Source organism: Octopus sinensis, linkage group LG1 (assembly GCF_006345805.1).
Source record: "Octopus sinensis linkage group LG1, ASM634580v1, whole genome shotgun sequence".
NCBI classification, from domain to species: Eukaryota; Metazoa; Mollusca; class Cephalopoda; order Octopoda; family Octopodidae; genus Octopus; species Octopus sinensis.
Window position 1 is genome coordinate 82,792,981 of NC_042997.1, and position 20,209 is coordinate 82,813,189.

The 20,209-nt window shown below is 35.2% G+C and overlaps 1 protein-coding gene across 2 annotated transcripts in view; it reads left to right on the top strand.

Annotated features, from left to right (window-relative positions):
- The window catches only part of LOC115216589 (centrosomal protein of 162 kDa), an 85,713-nt gene that overhangs the window by 46,716 nt on the left and 18,788 nt on the right, over positions 1-20,209 (top strand). For both annotated transcript variants that reach the window (XM_036502504.1, XM_029786059.2), the window contains exons 17-24: positions 271-397; positions 2,648-2,760; positions 4,741-4,949; positions 7,488-7,686; positions 9,002-9,151; positions 11,721-11,882; positions 12,436-12,519; positions 16,313-16,543. In XM_036502504.1, coding sequence (XP_036358397.1) covers positions 271-397; positions 2,648-2,760; positions 4,741-4,949; positions 7,488-7,686; positions 9,002-9,151; positions 11,721-11,882; positions 12,436-12,519; positions 16,313-16,543 — 1,275 coding nt within the window. The remainder of the gene's footprint in view (positions 1-270; positions 398-2,647; positions 2,761-4,740; positions 4,950-7,487; positions 7,687-9,001; positions 9,152-11,720; positions 11,883-12,435; positions 12,520-16,312; positions 16,544-20,209) is intronic.

The window sequence follows — 20,209 nt, forward strand, 5'->3', positions numbered from 1 at the left end:
GAAGGGATTTGTGCTTTGTCTGCTTTCCTACTTAGACTTTAGTTTTTGCTGGTCTTAACAGCAAATACCAAAGTCATACAACTGGTAGTTTGCCGGCAAAGCACATTCACTGGCTTAGTGTTCATTGGGTATATAATTAATGAGAGAGATGGAAGATACAAGAATCTTTATTGATCACTGCAATTGGTTCGATCCATCTGGCATCTTCTGTCTCTCTCATTAATTACATATGTATATTTATGTATGTATATATATAAATGTCTGTTGCAGTCTAGAGCACTTCAACCAATTGTTAAGAAATCAACAGATGCTGACATAAATGACATTGCTCATCCAGAGGTCAATATTTTAAAGAAACAGTTGGAAGAAGAAAGAGAACTGATATTTCAACTGAAAGGTAATTCTTCCTCTTTCCCCTAGTTTTCCTTCCTTCTTTTACCTTCCCCCTTTTTCTTTCTTTGTTATTGGGTTGGTTTTATATTTTAACACTACAGTGATTCTCAAACTGTTCTGTAAGAGTTGTCTAGGTGCATCATCGATTTAGGTTTTAGAAAATCTCTATTAGTACTTCAATGTCTTGAAAAATGTGTTGCACAGGCATAGCTGTCAAGTACAGGCATGGCTGTGTGGATAACAAGCTCAGATTCTTCAGTAAAGTTATTAACAGGCTGTGTGTTATGTAAGGGAAGACCATGACTGAGCAGTTAGAGCGCTGGGCTCACAATTATGAGGTAGTGAGTTCGATTCCCGGACTGGGCTGTGTGTTGTGTTCTTGAGCGACACTGTATTTCACATTGCTCCAGTTCACTTAGCTGTAGAAATGAGTTGTGATGTCACTGGTGCCCAGTTGTATTGGTCTTTGACTTTCCCTTGAATAACATCGATGGTGTGGAGAAGGAAGGCTGGTATGCATGGGCAACTGCTGGTCTTTCATAAACAACCTTGCCAGAACTTGTGCCTTGGAGAGGAACTTTCTAGGTGCAATTCCATGGTCATTCGTGACTAAAGAGGTTCTTTATATATATGTGTATGTATATATATAAATTAGAAAAATAAACCACCTTTTATCAATTCAACAATGGAAAAATTAAATTATACCATATAGAAAAAATTACATCCTATAGAAAAAAATTAAATATAAGATAAAAACATATACCAATAATTAAGTAATGTACAAAGTAATAAATAAAATGTATATATTTGGTAAAATGACTACATGTGTTTTGTGGGTATATTTAAGAACTGATAACAGTAAAATCAATTCAATTTAAATATAGCCACTCTTCAGGTCAAAGATAAAAACAATAAAATAATTAAATAAATAAATATACAAAATATCTTAACAAAATATTCTGGGGTAAATAAAAATAGAATAAATAGGTATAAATATTTATTATATCTATAAAAATTAACTTATATAAGAAAAGAATAACAAACTATATTATATCATTACTAGAAAATAAAATACAATTAATTAAATTATTTAAAACACAAATATATATATATATATATATAATATATATATATATATATATATATATATATATAATACAAAATATACATCAAGTAGAAACTAAAATACTATAATTTAATCTATATACATTAAATTAAATTATTTATTAATTTATTTATTTAATAAACATCTTATTCTAATTAAGTAATATATACTAAAAAAACTTCATGTTAAGTTATTTACACAATACTAGTACTTCATGTTAAGTTATATACACAATATTAGAATTAAAGATAGAGAATGGTTCAAATATATGCACACCTATTATATAAACTTACTATATTATTAATTTAGATATAGTATATATAGATTTAATATGACACTCACCAAAATATCAATTAATATTAAGCTTATTTACTTAAATGTAATACTACGTAACAAATAAACCTCATAACTATTAGATAATATATTGTCTTACAAAACTATTTCTCAAAGTAAATTATATGTAATATATTAAATCACATAAAAATAATAATAAACATAATAAATTAAATAGATATATGTATCGTAACTAATAATTATCAAGAAACTATATATGAATTAATATTTTAACAATAATAATAATAATAATAATTAAGCATAATACAATTAAAAAATTAAGCAATATTGTTAAATAAAAAACGTTACTTATCTTATTGATGAATATTAATATTCAAAAATTGCTTTCAAATACCTCCTTCCATTTCTAAAACTTCTGCCACAATCCCTCCATCATCTCATTCATCAGAACAAGGTCATCTGCATACAGTATCTCCATTAGCACTCTCTGTCACCACATCAACCACTATTGCAAACAACAACGGTGACAACGCATATCCCTGATGCAGGCCGACTTTCACTGCAAACTCCTCTGACAGCTCTGATCCAACTCTAGCTCTTGTCTTTACCCCTTCATACAAACTCATCACTGGAAGTTGCTTCTTATTACTGCAAATAATGTTGTGAAACACTTATTGTTATCAAGATTTGTGGATCCCAAACATACTCAGGGTATTGTTGTATCCTCTGCTTAATGTTATCTGCTGGTTATTGTTATTTAAAAAATTCTGTTCCAAAGTGATCACACGAAACAGCTTCCACTGTAATATCTAAATGCCTTCCTCTGTCTTACACCCTTTTGTTCTTTCATTTCAGTTAAAATAGCTGGCAATGAAAACAAATACCAACAATCCATTAAACAACTGAATCAACAGTTCCTAGGGGAAATTGAAGACTTAAGAAAAGCAAATTATATTTTAGTTTCAAAAGTAAGAGTTAATGTTTTTATATCTTCTCCCCTGATTTAATATCCAGCTCCCTTTTAATGTCTGTGTTCTATGTAAATGTGAGTTGGCTGGTTCTGCAAATTTGGATTATTGCACATTGTTGTTAATATTGTTTGATCAGATATATAGATTATATGTACTGTTGCAGAGTTATTGTAACTGTTGTTGGCTCTTATTAGATTCAACTTTGGCCTGAAGGTAGCCAGTAAAATGACACGGATTAAAATATATCCAATCTGTCAAATGTGTTGTACTTTAGATATATCATCCAGTCGTGCAGTGGCTTGTGCTGAAATATAATGTAACAGTCAGGTCATGTTATACCCATTTTACAGTCCAGTCTGTTTATATAAGATCAGAAAACTATAGCCATAGCTTCAGGATATATGTGCAAAGAGATCTCATTAGATGTTCAATGCTTTTTGATTGCTTATAATTTAACAACTTTAAAACATAAGGTTTATCTTTGTAGATATTTTGTAATTATTATTTAGGAAATTTAATAACCCTGTCTGTAGAGTATTGGGACTAAATAATTTGCAGTATTTAATTTTGTTGTTACAATCTGACCTCAAATACTTCTACAGTTAACTTTGTATTTCAGTCAATTCAATCCACTATACTCTTTCCTTCTTACAAATTTATGGCTGCTGCCTTTGCCATCGTCATTGACATCTTGTGTCTGCTTTTCTATGCTGTCATAAGTTTGGTGGGTTTCACAGTAACATACAACTTGTCTCGGTCCTTTGTCATCTTGCATACACAACAATAGAAAAAATGTTTTCTTTCATGTTAGTCATGTTTTTTTTGGCATGATTTTTATTTACAGCTGAATATCCTTTCTATTGCTAACCACTCACTCTACACTATGGGCTGTGCATTATATTATGTCACTGACACTTGACAGATTGTTTGCAGTAAGACTAATGAGTCCCCTATACTACTCTCCTAGATGGTTGCCTTCCTTGGCTGTGGTTTGTAGAGGAAGCGTATCTTTTACTCTTCTCTTTTTGGCATGGCTTTTCTAGCTGAATGCCCTCTCCATCATCAAGCACTTTACATCATGGACTAAATTGCATTGCATGTTAAAGCTGCCTTTTATACTTGAACACCCAAACATCTTATCTCTAAACAATCATTCATCATCATCATCATCATCGTTTGACATCTGCTTTCCATATTGGCATGGGTTGGACAGTTTGACTGAGGACTGGCAAGCCAGGAGGCTGCACCGGGCTTCAATCTGATCTGGCAAGGTTTCTACAGCTGGATGCCTTTCCTAATGCCAATTACTCCAAGAGTGTAGTGGGTACTTTTTACATGCCACTGGTATTGGGGCCAGTCAAGCAGCACTGGCATTGACCAAATGGTGCTTTTTATGTGCCACCAGCACGGAAGCTAGTCAGGCAGCATTGGCATCAGCCATGACTACAATTTTATTTGACTCAACAGGTCTTCTGAAGCACAGCATATTGCCCGATGATTGAAGGGTACTTTTAAACGGGCCAGTTATGCAACATTGGTATTGGCCATAGCTATGATCTCAGTAAAGTAGAAATGCTATGTGAAGTACTTTTATCTTATAGAAAGAAAAATATTAGTAGTCGCCAAGTTTAGGAACGTTAATCTTATTCAATCCACTATTACACTTTAAATCAATAAATCCTTTAACACTCACCATGAACAAGATAGGTTTTTTTTTTTAAATTATAACTTTTTAGTATTGGTGGAGCACGTACTCTTACTGTTGGATGTACTTCCTACCCTAACCATTTATTTGTGAAGTGGAACCTGAATTTGGCAGAAGCTGTGTTAGGTATTTTTTCTTGAAGATATAAATACAATGATTGCTGTAAGTTTTGAACTTATGACAATATAATTATTAAGTTTAATATTTTAAATCCCTTACTACATTTGTAACACTTGTTTAGAATATTTTTATGAATTTTATATCCCATACAGGTATCTGGAGAAAATGGGAAAAATTTGAATGAGCAGGAAGATCACTTTCAGAAAGAACTAGAAGAACATCAGAAGCTTTTAGTTGCTTATGATGCTGAGAACAAACGTCTGTATAATGATGCCAAACAGCAAAAAGTTTTGCAGAAAAAAGCTGAAGAGAGAATGTTCTCTGAAAACCAGAAATTGTTGCGAGAACTTAACAGTCTGCGGTTAGTATTTCATTTCTAGTGTATGCAATTGTCTGAACTGATTAGATGGTTGTCTATGGTCTAAAAGGTCAACAGTTCATATCCTAATACCAGTATCACAGTATATGTATAACTCACCAGCTGAGTTTATTTGACTATAAATAAGTATTATTGGGAGGAGCAGCTGCTCACTGTGAAGGGTAATAGTAGTGTATAATTATAATGATTATTTCATTAGTTTGAATTGATGAATTTCAAGTCCCTCTGTATGGTTCTAGGAATATTATCCAATGCCTCTGTTACATTTAAGGCTATCTTCAAGCACACCAAAAAATTCTTACTGTGTTTTATATATTAATACTTGAAAGTGTCTTACTGTTTCCAAATATAATACTAAACAGTATTTGTTTGTTTTACATTTATTTTGTTTTTATAATAATGTGAAAGGCAAAGGATAGATTCACAGAAAATATTGGAATTGGAGAATTTTTATGAGCTACAAACGACAAGCCATTTCTGTTTAACAAACATCAGGACAGCACAGTTTACAATGACAGTGTCATTATTGACTGACCTCTATTCTTAGTCACCACCAGGTGGTGGCTACTTGTAACTATTGACTTTACTGTTAAGATTAACAGATGCATAGCAGCCAACCCATGCAGCCAATAATTAGAACCAGAGACTGGAATCAGTGACAAAGCTAACCAAGACGAAGGATACTGTTTCAAGGTTGAATAATGGGTGATACACTTTATTGGTTCTCTGTTTTAACACCCCCACCTGACTCTTGGGTACTTTTAGCTGAATCCACTTTGTTGTAAGCATTCAGCTCAGGACTATAGTCTGAAGGCAACTCTTTATCTTGATATACTACTTCTTACAACCCATAAATTATGGTTTCTTCCACTGTTTTCTTGGAAGGCCTGTGGCACTGCCATTCCTTAACTTCCACCCCATAGTAGACCATTTTCCATTGTCTTTTCTTTTATCATAATTCTGATATTATGGTGTAGCTTAGGCAAAGCACTATTCATCTTTTTCTCATTTACCTGGTTGTAGAGCAAATCATTAATTCATACAAAGAGAAAACAGATGTAAGATCAATTTCCTCCTCTGTGTATTGCATGTCATTATGTCTAGATAGCCTCATTGTGTCTGTTTACACCACTTTAGTAAAATTAAATATATAGGATTAAATAAGACACATACACTCCAACAAAAAATAGAGTGCTTGCAATGGACTTAAAATCAAGTCCAATGTATTGATTGTTCAATGCTTTATTCACTTGGTTATTTCATCCTACATGAGAAATGTGCCAGCTCTTCACTTGTCTTCCTTGGCCATAGCATGATAATTGTTCTTTTGCCATAGGCATAACATATATTCCTCGGTCATATATATGACACATATTCCTTGGTCATAGATACAACATTTTTTCGAAGTCATATTTTACTTGGCCATTGGTATGATGTAGCATTCCTATTCAAAGGTGTGTCATATCTTCCTTGGCCATAGGTATGACATATCTATCTTGATCATAGGTTGTAACATATCTCTCTTGGCCATGGGTCTGAGAACAACAACAGCTTTTTGTAGGAGCATCCAAAGATGAGTTAGCTCCCACTGGCCTCAGCTAATGATCAGCAGGATTGATAGAAAGTCAAATCAATGGTTTGATGGTCTGAGTATAGACGAATGTTGACATAACATAGTGGATTAAATGTTTTTGCACATACCTCTAAGTTAACTGAACTGACCTATTATCAAAGATATTTCAGCTAAGACTATCCCATTTTTTTTTTCAGATAATATGCACTACACTGTTTTGTTGACTGTAGCTTTTTTAAAATGGTAGGATGATGTTTCACATCACCTAACTAACAGAGGAAATAAGTACTTTGTATTTAGTATAAAACTGAGGTCTTCTTTACGGGGAGTTTTATGTCTAATAGGTTTAATGTTAGAGAGATCAAAACCAAATATTGATCTTTATTGCTTCTTTTACTTCTTGAAATGAATAATCTTTTCTTTAGTCTAACATAAGTTCATTTCCAAAACTCTAAGACCTTTTTGAGAGCTATTGTTTAATTTCAATTACATGTTATACAGTGGATAAGGGATAAAATTATTCTTGGACAGATTACCAGTCTGTTACTTATAACATTCTTGGATGACCTGAAAAACCAGTTCCTTTTCATCTAGGTGATGAGAGAGGGCCTTTATATGGTCACTCAGTGTGTTAAAAATAGCAGCCAAGTCTTCCTCAAGCTAGACTCCTATTGTCTTGAAAAGAGAAGTTACATTATATAATATAATACGCGATGTACAGTGCCCAAGTGAAAGTTGGGATTGTTATGGCTAAAATACTTTTGATCATAGGTCTATATAGTCTGGTCTGTCATGGAACTAAACAACAACTAAAGCAACATAGAATAAAGTGTTTAGCTCAGAAACATTGCCTACTGCAGCTTGGTGCTCCTGTATTCCAGTTCTTATTTGCTGACCTCATTTTACATGTTCTGTCAAATATAATTTTTCATCTATTTTTGATTTAGCAATCAGATGAATTTAAAACAAGCACGTAATATAAGTGCACCTAACATGATACCACCGCCACCACCATCACCATCACCTGGTGGTGCTCGCAATAAAGACATTATCATCTGTGACAATAACAACAACAACAGAAATGACATCAGCAAGACTGAAATAATCAATCAGTCTATTGTAGCCTTCTCTGCAGAAAAGAATCAAGTGAGTTTATATTCATTTTATTCATCCCACCACTGCCAGAACACAAACTATTCCTTAGGTGCAGGCATGGCTATGTGGTAAGAAGCTTGCTTCCCAACCACATGGTTCATGGTTCAGTTCCACTGCATTGCAACTTGGGCAAGTGTTTTCTACAACAAGCCTTGGGCCGAACAAATGCTTGTGAGTGAATTTGGTAAACGGAAACTGAAGGAAGCCCATCGTATATGTGTGTGTATTTATGTATGTGTGTCTTTGTGCCTGTATTTGTACCCCCACCATCACTTGACAACTGATGTTGGTGTGTATGTCCCTGTAACTTAGCAGTTCAGCAAAAGAGACTGACAGAATAAGTTCTAGGCTTACAAAGAATAAGTCCTGTGCCTATGATCTCCTTCATCTGTCCTGCAAAACTGGTGAGTTCAAGACCATTAACATTTTCCTTGAACAGTTGTGAGTTGATGACTGGAGGGAAACTTGTGTGCAAGGAGGAATTTCAGAGGATCAACATTTCTTACTGAGAAAAAACTGGGAATTGTATAGGGCTGAGGAGCAGAGTGAGTTTGAGATATATAGAATATCAGTGTTTGGAGAAAGAAAGGAGTGCCCTGAGTGAAGGTGATTCAGACTAATCAAGCCTGGTGAGTGGAGACTATGTAGTTGTGTTAAAAAAGGCAGGGAAGAGACCGTCTCTCTATAGGTCAGCGTTGTGGGTGTGTTGGTGAGCGACTTCATGCCAATCAATCAAGAATCCTTTCTTTGGATGTGGTATGGGATATTTGTATGTGTGTCTGCAGTGCTGTCCTGGATGTGGGAGCTGCTATTTTATTTCTTCATCTTTTCTTCTTTATCTCTTCCTCATTGTTTTGTGGTAGACTTAATCCATTACTCGGTTTGATACCACCATCTGACTCTTGGATAACTTTAGTGAAGTCCAATCTGTTGCAAGTATTCAGTCTGGATTTCCTCTTTTTTGTGGTAATGTCTTCACTTTTCTTCCATTAAGGCTTTGGGGTCTTGAATAGGGTTCATGTGTGCTGTGCTTGCTCTAATAATTACATCATAAAAACAAAACAGATTTAAAAAAATTTACCATCTTAAATAATAGGTACGAGCATTGCAGCATCATTTAAGAGTTTGTTTCACAACAATATGGTCTCACTGAGTGACATCTGGTCAAGTGTCTTCTACTTATCACTACTGCACTGCAAACATAAATTCCGTAATTCTATATCTAGTCTTCATTTGTTTCATTAATGTCTTTATTTCATTCAAACAGTTATTTCTTGGTTTTCAATTACCATTAATTTTCCTACAGCTAGAAATCAGTCACTGGAAGCAGCAGTGCAATCTACTTGAACAGACAAATTTTGAATTGGAGACTCAAATAAGTAAACTGGTTCAGCAGAAAGAAGAAATGCATCAAGTATTAGAGGAAATAAAGAAGGCAAAAGATGATGAAATGAAGGTAAAGCAATTAGAAAAATAACTGTCATTATTAATATAATAATAGGCATTCTGTCTGTGAGTACAAGATATTGGTTTACTGACTGGATGATCAATGGTGCAAACCTGACTGCAGTTTTGTGAATGCATTGTTTGAATTGACTGAATAGATAAGCAGTGGAAAAATAATTAGCAGTTGATTCTACCACTTTCTTTTTGAACTCAAATCTCATTGATATTGACTTAACTTTACCGTTTATTCTTTTGTGGTTCAGAAAATAAATCTCAGTTGAGTAATGATGTCCATATTATCAAATGTGACCCTCCACTAAACTTGTGAATTTGTGCCTATGCAAGAAATCAATCTTAAGCTTGTGAAAAGGCAGTGAGCTGGCAGAATTGCTAGCATGTTGGGCAAGATGCTTAGTGGCATTTCACCCATCATTATGTTCTGAGTTCAAATGCTACCGAGGCCAATTTTGCCTTTCAGCCTTCCATGGATAATAAGATAATTACCAGTTGAGCACTTGGCTTGATGCAATTAATCACCTCACCCCTGAACTTGCTGGCCTTGTGCCTAAATTTGAAACCAATATTAAGCTTGTGTTGATGGATACATACATATAACTTCTTAATGAACTGGGCTTGCAATTTCTTTTCTGTTTCATATTGCAACTGTTTCAGTGTGAAGTTGAAATCCTTGTATGCATTTGGTTTGAAAAGAAAAATATTCTACCATTGTTGTTTCGACATTGATACTCTATAGGAAGACAAAGTATTTTTCATACCCCCAAAACCGATGTATTATGGGATTTGTCATCTCCAACACTAGTCTAGAAAAACATTTCCAAAATCTCAATTAAAATAAAGATATTTTTATTATGTGAAGTATATAGGTGCTGGTGTGGCTGTGTGGTAAGAATCTTGCTTCCCAATCACATGGTTCTGGGTTCAGTCCCACTGCATAGCACCTTGGGCAAGTGTCTTCTACTATAGCCTTGTGCCTATAAAAGCCTTCTATATGGATTTGGTAGATGGAAACTGAAAGAAACTGGTTGTAGATATATATATATATATATATATATATATATATATATATATATATATATATATACACACACACACACACACACACACACACACATATGTATATGAGTGTGTGTCGTTGTGCTTGTGTTTGTCCCCACTACCATTTGACAACCAGTGTTAGTTTGCTTACATCTCCATAACATAGCATTTTGGCAAAAAGAGAATAATAAAATAAGTATCAGGTTTAAAAAAAAAAAGTAGTGGGGTCAATTCATTCAACTAAAAGTTCTTCATAGCCCAGCATGGCCACAGTCTAATGACTGAAACAAAAGATAGAAAATAAAAAGAGATATGTCATCTCATGTCATCTTTGCCCTCTTTCATAGGTGGCTTATGGAGTGCAAAGACCTTCCATTGGCTCCTGTCAGAAGCAGGTGTCTCCACTTAATTTGGCTGGATTCCTTAATCTCTTGATACCCACACTCTTATCAGTACTGCTAGATTATGCAGTCTGACTTGATACTCTTTTTATCACACTAAGTAACCCAGCACACACTTTCAGCCGTTATCTATACTTATACTCTCTGCCTTATCCGTGTACTCTTTTATTAAAGTAATGATAACTTGTTTTGGAAAATAAGAACCTTTCAATAAACCTATAATGATGTAATGCAGTGGTTTTCAACCACTTTTGGCTTATGGACCCCTTTGATTCTATTTTACTCTACTGGGCCTACATAGCCATTTGATGTATATATATATAAAAAATATTTTTATTAATAAATATTATAAGGAATTGCATAAAAAAATAAAAAATATTTTCGTGTATTGTAGAAGTACAAGCAATTCATTTCACATGAATTTTAACAACAAAATCTTAAATGGACTTCCAAGGGTCATATGGACCCTGGTTGAGAAATACTGATGCAGAGGGACATCTTCCAGTATTCATGTGAAAGAAGCTGAAATTTTTATAGCTCTGTGAAATCATCTCACACAAAACAACTACTCTAAAGGTTAAGAGTAGTTGATGCTACCTTTGAAGTACCAATGCTTCAATAAATATATCTAATCCCCTCTATTTGTGGTTGGAGACAAGAGGGGGCATCTGGCTATTGAACTGCACTCAAATCGGTTTGTTGAAATGTGCATAAAATTGCTGCTGCTGCCATCACTACTGTCACTGCTGCTGCCACCGCTACCATCCTAGCCATCACCATTGCCTCCACCACTGCTGCTGCTGCCACAACCTCATCTTCTTCTTCCCCTCTTCCTCCTGCTCTTTCTCCTCCTCACTTCCCCCACCCTTCTTTTCCCCCACAACCACAAAAGGCCTTGAGGTATTTAGGTGTATCCCTTTCTGTTTGGAGTTCAAATTTGTTGAGGCTAACTTCACTTAAAATAAACGCCTGTAGAGAACTAGGGATCAATTAAAATTCAAATATATCCTGTTTGAGAAATGCATGACCTTGTAGCTTACATTAGAAATAAGAGTTAAAAAAAGCATAACTAATTATCGTTTAATATCCATGTTTCATTATTTTGGTATTCTTTAATTGCAGGCAGTTGAATCCAAATTTTTTGATGACATTGAAAGTATGAAGAAGAAACTTCACTGGTATACATACAATCAACAACTGTTAGACCAGTCTGTTTTAGTCTTGCAGCAAAAAGATAAAGAGATTGAACAGCTAAATCTTAGAATTCAGAAACTGAGCTCAGAGGTATGTATATTTTTTTAATATATTCAGCTGTTTCTTTTTTAAATTACAATAAAAATAAATGTGGTTTCAGAAGCTCTCTTTGCAACATGTGGTTTCAGGGTCAGTCCTATTGTGTGGCACCTTCAACAAGTGTCTTCTATTATAACCCCAGGTTGACCAATGCCTTGTGAGTGAATTTGGTAACTGGAAACTGTGTAGAAACCTGTTGTATATGTATGTGTGTTTGTGTGTCTTTGTGCCCCTACCATCACTTGACAACTAGTGTTGGTTTGTTTACATCTCCATAACTTAGCAGTTCAGCAAAAGAGACCAATGGAATAAGTACCAAACTTTAAAAATAAGCACTGGTGTCAATCTGTTTAGCTAAACTCTTCAAGGCAGTGCTCCAGTATGGCTGCAGTCCAAAGGATGAAACAAAAGATAAAAAAAAGATAACAACACCCCCTGTCCCTCACTTATTTCTTATTGTTTTCTGATTTAAAAAAAATAAGACTCTCTACAACTTAATAAAGAAATTCATTCTTTTGTTTGTACTTCATACTTCTCATTGTAGACTGGGAAACGTTTTGAGGAGAACAAGTTACTTGGAAAAGAAAGAGCTGTTAATCAGAAACGTATTCAAAATCTCGAACATCAGGTGAATAAACTTCTGGGAAATTCTGCTCTGCTGGTTCTGATTGGGAAATTCTGCATTTGTTTCTAAATGCAAAACCATAAATTCTGAGTAATTTCAAAGGATTTTTTAATGATTTTCCATTTTGATTCACAAAGCTTTCTATCTGTCTCATTCTATTCTCTTTTTCTGACTATTTATAGATGTGTTTATCTGTGTCTAACTCTGTTCTGTCTGTATATAGATGTATTTATCTGTGCTCATATCTTTACTCATGGCAGTGCCATATAAAAGCGTCTGTGCAGTGTCAGGTAAAAGCACCTGTGTGGTGTCAGGTAAAAGTGCCTGTCTGGTGCCATGTACAAACACTCATGTGAAGTCACGTAAAAGCACCCAGCACACTCTGAAAAGTGGTTAGTATTAAGAAGGGCATCCAGTTGTAGAAACAATTCCAAATCTGACTGGAGCCTGGTGCAGCTCCCCAGCTTACCAGCTTTGATAAAACCATCCAACCCATGCTAGCATGGACATCAGACGTTAAATGATGATGGTGATGATGATATATATATATATATATATATATATTATATATATATATATATATATGTATATATATATATGTATATATATATATGTATATATATATGTATATATATATATGTATATATATATATGTATGTATGTATATATATGTATGTATGTTATATATGTATGTATGTATATTATATATATATATGTATGTATGTATGTATATATTATATATATGTATGTATGTATGTATTATATATATATGTATGTATGTATGTATATATATATATATGTATGTATGTAATGTATATATATATATATATATATATATATATATATATATAATGTGTATATATATATGTGTATATATATATATATATATATTTGAATGAAATTTTTCTGTAGCTTGTAATTCATGCCTTTCAACTTCTTATACGGAGGTAAACATTTAGATTTAATTAGTGTGCATAGCTGCTATTTTTTTAAATCTCTGCATCCTGTGGTAGTATATATATAAAAAAAGAGAAACGATGCAATGCAGTTGTCAGGTTTCGGTAGTGGATTACCAACTGCGTGGTCATAAGTCAAATATAACTATAGCTATTTAGTGAGTTTCTGAGCAAGGTACATAACTCTGCAAGCATTGTGTAATGCCTGGAGCAGTAAATATACAGGCATCTCCCTACCTCCATCTGCATTATAGAAAAGCTGCATTCTTGAAAATCTTACTGCAGTGTTGAATTCAATTGTCTGAAACCTATTTTCTCCATCACTTCCATGTTACATAGAAGTAAGTCAACAGGAAAATAAGTTTCATATTTCAGAATAACACATTACAGCAAGTTTTTCCAGAGCATAATGCTTTTATAACATGGAAAATGTTTGTATTAACTAAAAATAATGTAATCTGATAAAATGATATTAGTCAGCGGTTGATAATATAATGCTATATATATATATATATATATATAATAAGTCTGTAAACAATTCTTACATAGTGAATCTGTCATCACTATTTGGCTGGTACAGTTAAAGATATATATTGTTTAGGAGGTTAGAATAAGACCAAAACATGTCTAAAATTGACTCCCATATCTGCCTGCAAAAATAAAAGAATAATATTAGTTTTAGATTAATGTTTTTTCAACAAACACACACACACGCATGCACGCACGCGCGGCAGGCTTCTTTCAGTTTTCATCTACCATATCCACTCACAAAGCTTTGGTTAGCCTGAAGCTATTGTAGAAGACACTTGCCCAATATGCCATGCAGTGGGACTGAATCTGGCACCATGTGGTTGGGAAGCAAACACTTCTTACCACACAGCCACTTCATGAGAGTTGATTTGGTTTGTTTGGTATGACCCAGATACATGGCGAAACATCTATGTTGAAAATGAACTCATCATTCATGAGTCAGGCAGCAATAATGCTACACCTTAGGGCAGTGAGCTGGTAGAACTGTTAGCATACTGGGCAAAATGGTTAGTAGCATTTCATCCACCTTTACATTCTGAGTTCAAATCCCTCTGAGGTTACTTTTCATCCTTTTGGGATCAAAAAATAAGTACCAGTTGAACACTGGGGTTGATGTAATCATTTTACTCCCTCTTCTGAAATTACTGGCTTTGTGCCACGATATTGAAATCAATACTACTACACTTTGTCTAAGTTACTAAATTGAAGGACTCCAAACTGAAATGAAATTTATATGAATTTATATATAAAATTTCATTAATTGAAAAATTAAATTTCATTTTGACATAAATACTGAAAATTTAGTTTCTTAGAGATATGGCTGTGTGGTTAAGAAGCTTGCATTGCAATCGTGTGGTTTCAGGTTCAGTCCCATTGCATGATGCCTTCAGCAAGTGTCTACTTCTATAGCCTTGTGAGTGAATTTGGTAGATGGAAACTGTGAGGAAGCTCATCATATATATATATATATATATATATATATATATATATATATTATATATATATATATCATCATCATCATCATCGTTTAACGTCTGCTTTCCATGCTAGCATGAGTTGGACGATTTTGACTGAGGGCTGGTGAACCAGATGGCTGCACCAGGCTCCAATTTTGATCTGGCAGAGTTTTTATAGCGGGATGCCCTTCCTAACGCCAACCACTCCGAGAGTGTAGTGGGTGCTTTTTACGTATATATATATATATATATGAGTGATTGGACAAATGAAAGAAAAGGCACTCAGCACATTTATTGGGAGTTACATGTATTGTTCAAAACTGCTAAGTTACTGGGACATAAACAAACCAACATCAGTTGTCAAGTGATGGTGTGGACAACCACAGACATATGCACATACATGTATACTTTATATATAATATATATATATATAATAGAAATATTAAAATTACTAAGTCTCTCTAAAAGAGAACAGCGGCAGCGTTCCCGGAAAATAATAGTTATCGCCATACTAATATGGCATTCTTATAAAAATAAGAATAAAGCTGTCCGCTTATTAGCTCCATGAGGCCATCGCCTTAAGTTAGCTATTTGATACACAAACTGTATCCATATAACCTTCGAACAAGAAACCAAATCAACTCTCATGAAGTGGCTGTGTGGTAAGAAGTGTTTGCTTCCCAACCACATGGTGCCAGATTCAGTCCCACTGCATGGCATATTGGGCAAGTGTCTTCTACAATAGCTTCAGGCTAACCAAAGCTTTGTGAGTGGATATGGTAGATGAAAACTGAAAGAAGCCTGCCGCGCGTGCGTGCATGCGTGTGTGTGTGTTTGTTGAAAAAACATTAATCTAAAACTAATATTATTCGAACAAGAAGAAACTGACCTCCCTTGTTCGAAGGTTATATGGATACAGTTTGTGTATCAAATAGCTAACTTAAGGCGATGGCCTCATGGAGCTAATAAGCGGACAGCTTTATTCTTATTTTTATAAGAATGCTATATTAGTATGGCGATAACTATATATATATATATATATATATAATATATATATATATATATATATATATACATATATATATATATATATATATGTTGGTTTGTATCAGTAACTTAGCAGTTTGGCAAAATAGACTGATAGAAAAAGTTCCAGATTTAAAAATAAATTAAGGTACTGGGATTGATTTGTTTGACTAAATTCCTCAATGCAGTAGCCCCGCATGGGCTCAATGCAGTGACTAAAACAAGTAAACAGTAAGAGACAAAAAAATAAGAGTTTATTTGTAAAATTCTATTAAACCTATAAAATATTATTTTGTCTGTCATTCCAAAAATTGTTTTTAATATCAGATAAAGGAAATGGAAAAAATCTACTGTAAGCGCAACCCGAATTCTTTACCTGCATTATTAATGGCAGCTGGCAGTTCTGTTGAAGCAAGCAGTGACTGTCACCAGGCACCATCCCCACTAAACCTTCTGCTTGAGCAGAAGGTTCAGAAACTGGAGAATCAACTGAAGAATGCTCAAGAAGAGGGTGATCTCAGAGTGAGGACTGTGGAACAAAAGTACAACAAGCTGAAGGTTAGTTCCTATAGTTACTGTACGAAATAGGAGTTATAAGCCAGATTGTGTCTTTGTGAAGCACTTATGGATGTTCACATTATTCCAGTGTATGTATATAGATGTTTGTATATAGATGTCAGTATTTTGTTACGGTTATTTCTACAGATATTCTACAGAAATTATAGCCAGCACTGATTTTTGCTACAATGTTTCATATATGAGAAGTCAGATGTAAACAAACAATGAGATTGAAGATGAAAAATGGGTAATGGACGTATGTGTCATATTTCAGTGGTGTTTTACCCCTGCATCAGCACCCATCTAACCCACTAGTCATCCTTGAACACATTGCTTAAATAGCTACCACAAATAGTGGTGTAAAGTTTTTGGAGATACCAATTTACATATTAAATGCTTTCCTGGAAGCTGATACGTAAATACTAATGATTTGTAGGTACATGGTATTTCGTTATGCAACCATAATATTCTATAAAGTATATCAAATATTTTTATAAGTCAGTACCATGTTCTACTGTATTAGCAGTGTTATTTACATTATTTTGTTAAGGTTATTCCTACAGATTCTCAATAGAAATTATAGCCAGCACTGATTTTTGCTATATCATTTCATATGCAAGGTGCTAGATGTAAACAAACAATGAGATTGAAGATGAAAAATGGGTAATTGACATACCTACAAATCATTAGTATTTACTTGTGATGTCATAAGAGAGAAATGTATCCGCATGGATGATGGTGCACTTGCTTTTAGTGAGTCTGCAAAGAAAGAAGCTTGGAAACGCCATTATGAAAGACTGCTGAATGTAGAGAATGAATGGGAGGAGGAGAGTCTGCCAAATGTTGACCCAGTTGAGGGACCAGCTACCTGAACTGACAGTACCCTGGTAGATAAAGCAATTCAGGATATGAAGGCAGGGAAAGCCTCTGGCCCATCAGGAATCACCGCTGAGATGCTTAAAATATCTGGTGGTGTGGGTTATGGTCTAGTCACCCATATTGTAAATCAGGTGGTTCATGAAGGAGTCATACACAATGACTGGTATAGCAGCATCATAGTCAACTGCTACAAAGGTAAAGGGGATGTCTTAGACAGAAATAATTACAGAGGTATCAAATTGTTGGATCAGGTGATGTAAGTTGTGGAGAGAGTTAGTCTAGATGAGATGCAGTTTGGTTTTGTGCCAGGTAGAAGCACTACTGATGCTATATTTTTAGTAAGGCAACTGCATGAGAAATACAGAGCCAAAGATAAACCTCTGTACTTGGCTTTTGTTGACTTGGAGAAAGCTTTTGACAGAGTCCCCCAATCCCTGATCTGGTGGTCAGTGCGGAAACTAGGGATAGACGAGTGGCTGGTGAGAACTATACAAGCCTTGTACAGGGATGCTACCAGTAAGGTGAGGGTGGGCAACAAGTACAGCAAAAAATTTAGGATACAAGCAGGGGTTCGCCAAGGATCGGTGCTCAGCTCCTTATTCATCATTGTCCTCCGGGCAGTAACAGAGGAATTCAAGACAGGCTACCCCTGGTGGCTCCTCTATGCTGATGACCTTGCTCTTATAGCTGAATCACTACCTGAACTAGAGAAGAAGCTCCAGGTATGGAAGCAAGGTCTAGAATCAAAGGGCTTTAGAGTTAGCCTAGTAAAAACCAAAGTCATAGTAAGTAGGAAGGCAAGCAAATCACAAATCTCTTCAGGTAGATAGCCCTGCTCAATCTGTAGAAAAGGTGTTGGTAGAAACTCCATAAGATGCACCCAGTGTAAGCTTTGGACACATAGAAGGTGCAGCAACATCAGAGGAAGGTTAACAGGGAAACTAACTTTTGTATGTGGAAGATGCATAGGAACAATAAACACTGAATATGCGCAGAAAATAGATTTCATCAACTGCCTGGGGGGGCAAGCTAGTGGTAGTAGATAGCTTCCGTTATCTAGGTGACCAAGTTAGTAGTGGAGGTGAATCCTATGAGAGCATAGCTGTGAGAATAAGATTAGGCCGAGCAAAGTTCAGAGAGCTCCTACCCCTGCTGGCAACAAAGGACCTCTCTTTCTCTCAGAGTGAAAGGCAGATTGTTTGATGCCTGTGTGCAAACAGCTATGCTGCATAGCAGTGAAACATGGGCTGTGACAGCTGAGGACATGCGTAGGCTTGAAAGAAATGAAGCCAGTATGCTCTGCTGGATATGCAATGTCAGTGGGGAGAGCGTAAGCATCTTGAGAGAAAAGTTAGGCTTAAGAGGAATCAGATGTGGTGTGCAAGAGAGATGACTGCATTGGTTTGGTCATGTGATGCGTATGGACAAAGACAGCTCTGTAAAGAAGTGCCGATCTCTAATTGTGGAAAGAACCCGTGGTAGAGGTAGACTCAGGAAGACATGGGACAAGTTGGTGAAGCATGATCTTCGAATTTTGAGCCTCACAGAGGCAATGACTGGTGACCAAGACCTTTGGTGATGTGCTGTGCTTGAGAGGACCTGTCCAGCCAAGTGCACCTGTACTAATGGCATGTAAAGAGCATTTTTTGAATGTTGGACCTCACTAAGGCAAAGTGGCTGAGTTCCTTACGAGTGTTGAGCCTCACAGAGGCAAAGTGGCTGAGTTCCTTTTGAGCATTGAGCCTCACAAAGGCAATGACCAAGACCATTGCCATTATGTCATGCTTGAGAGGAGGACCCACCAAGCCAAGCAGAATCACAGTTGTGGTGGATACCGGTGTCACACAAATTGGCACCCATGCCAGTATCATGAAACCACCCCCAAGCCCTCTTCCCCCGGGTGTCACACAAATGGAACCCATATCAGTGGTATGTGAAAGCATCCATTACACTCTCAGAGTGCTTGGTGTTAGTAGTTTGGTGCAGCCTTCCAGCATGCCAGCCCAGTCAAACTGTCCAACCCATTAAATGATGATGATGATTATGATGTACCAGCTTCCAGGAATGCATTTAACATGTAAATTTGTATCTCCAGTAACGTTACACTGCTATGTGTGGTGGCTTTTCAAGCAATGTGTTCAAGGATAATTAAAGGGTTAGATGGGTGTTGAGGAAGAAGAGGATGATTAATAGGTTAGATAGGTGTTGAGGAAGGGGAGGATAATTAATGGGTTAGATAGGTGTTGAGGAAGGGGCAAAAACCCCTTAAATATGGCATATACACCCATTACTCGTGTTTCATTTTGGATCTCATTGTTTGTTTGCATCTGATATCTTGTATACAAAACATTATAGCAAATATTAGTGCTGGCTAGAATTTCTATAGAATGTCTATAGAAATAACCTTAATAAAATAATGTAAATTGCACTGCCAATGCAGTAGAACATGGTATTGACTTAGAAAAACATTTAACATAGTATATTATGGTTGCATAACGAAATACCAGGTACTTACAAATCATTATGATAGATGTCAGTGTCTTTCATTTCTTTGGAATGTATATATATTTTGTGTTTGTTAATTTTCTGAAAACTCATCATCATTACCATCAATGAAAAATAAATATGTTATTCACTGCTGAGTACGTCACAAGAGAACAACTTTTCCCTGATATGACAACACACTCAGATCCTTGGCACAAGGGATTCTAACAAAGCCATCTCGTTAACATTTTAATTTATTCCATCACTTCAACTTATTCTTCCCTTTATCCTTTTAATAAGATT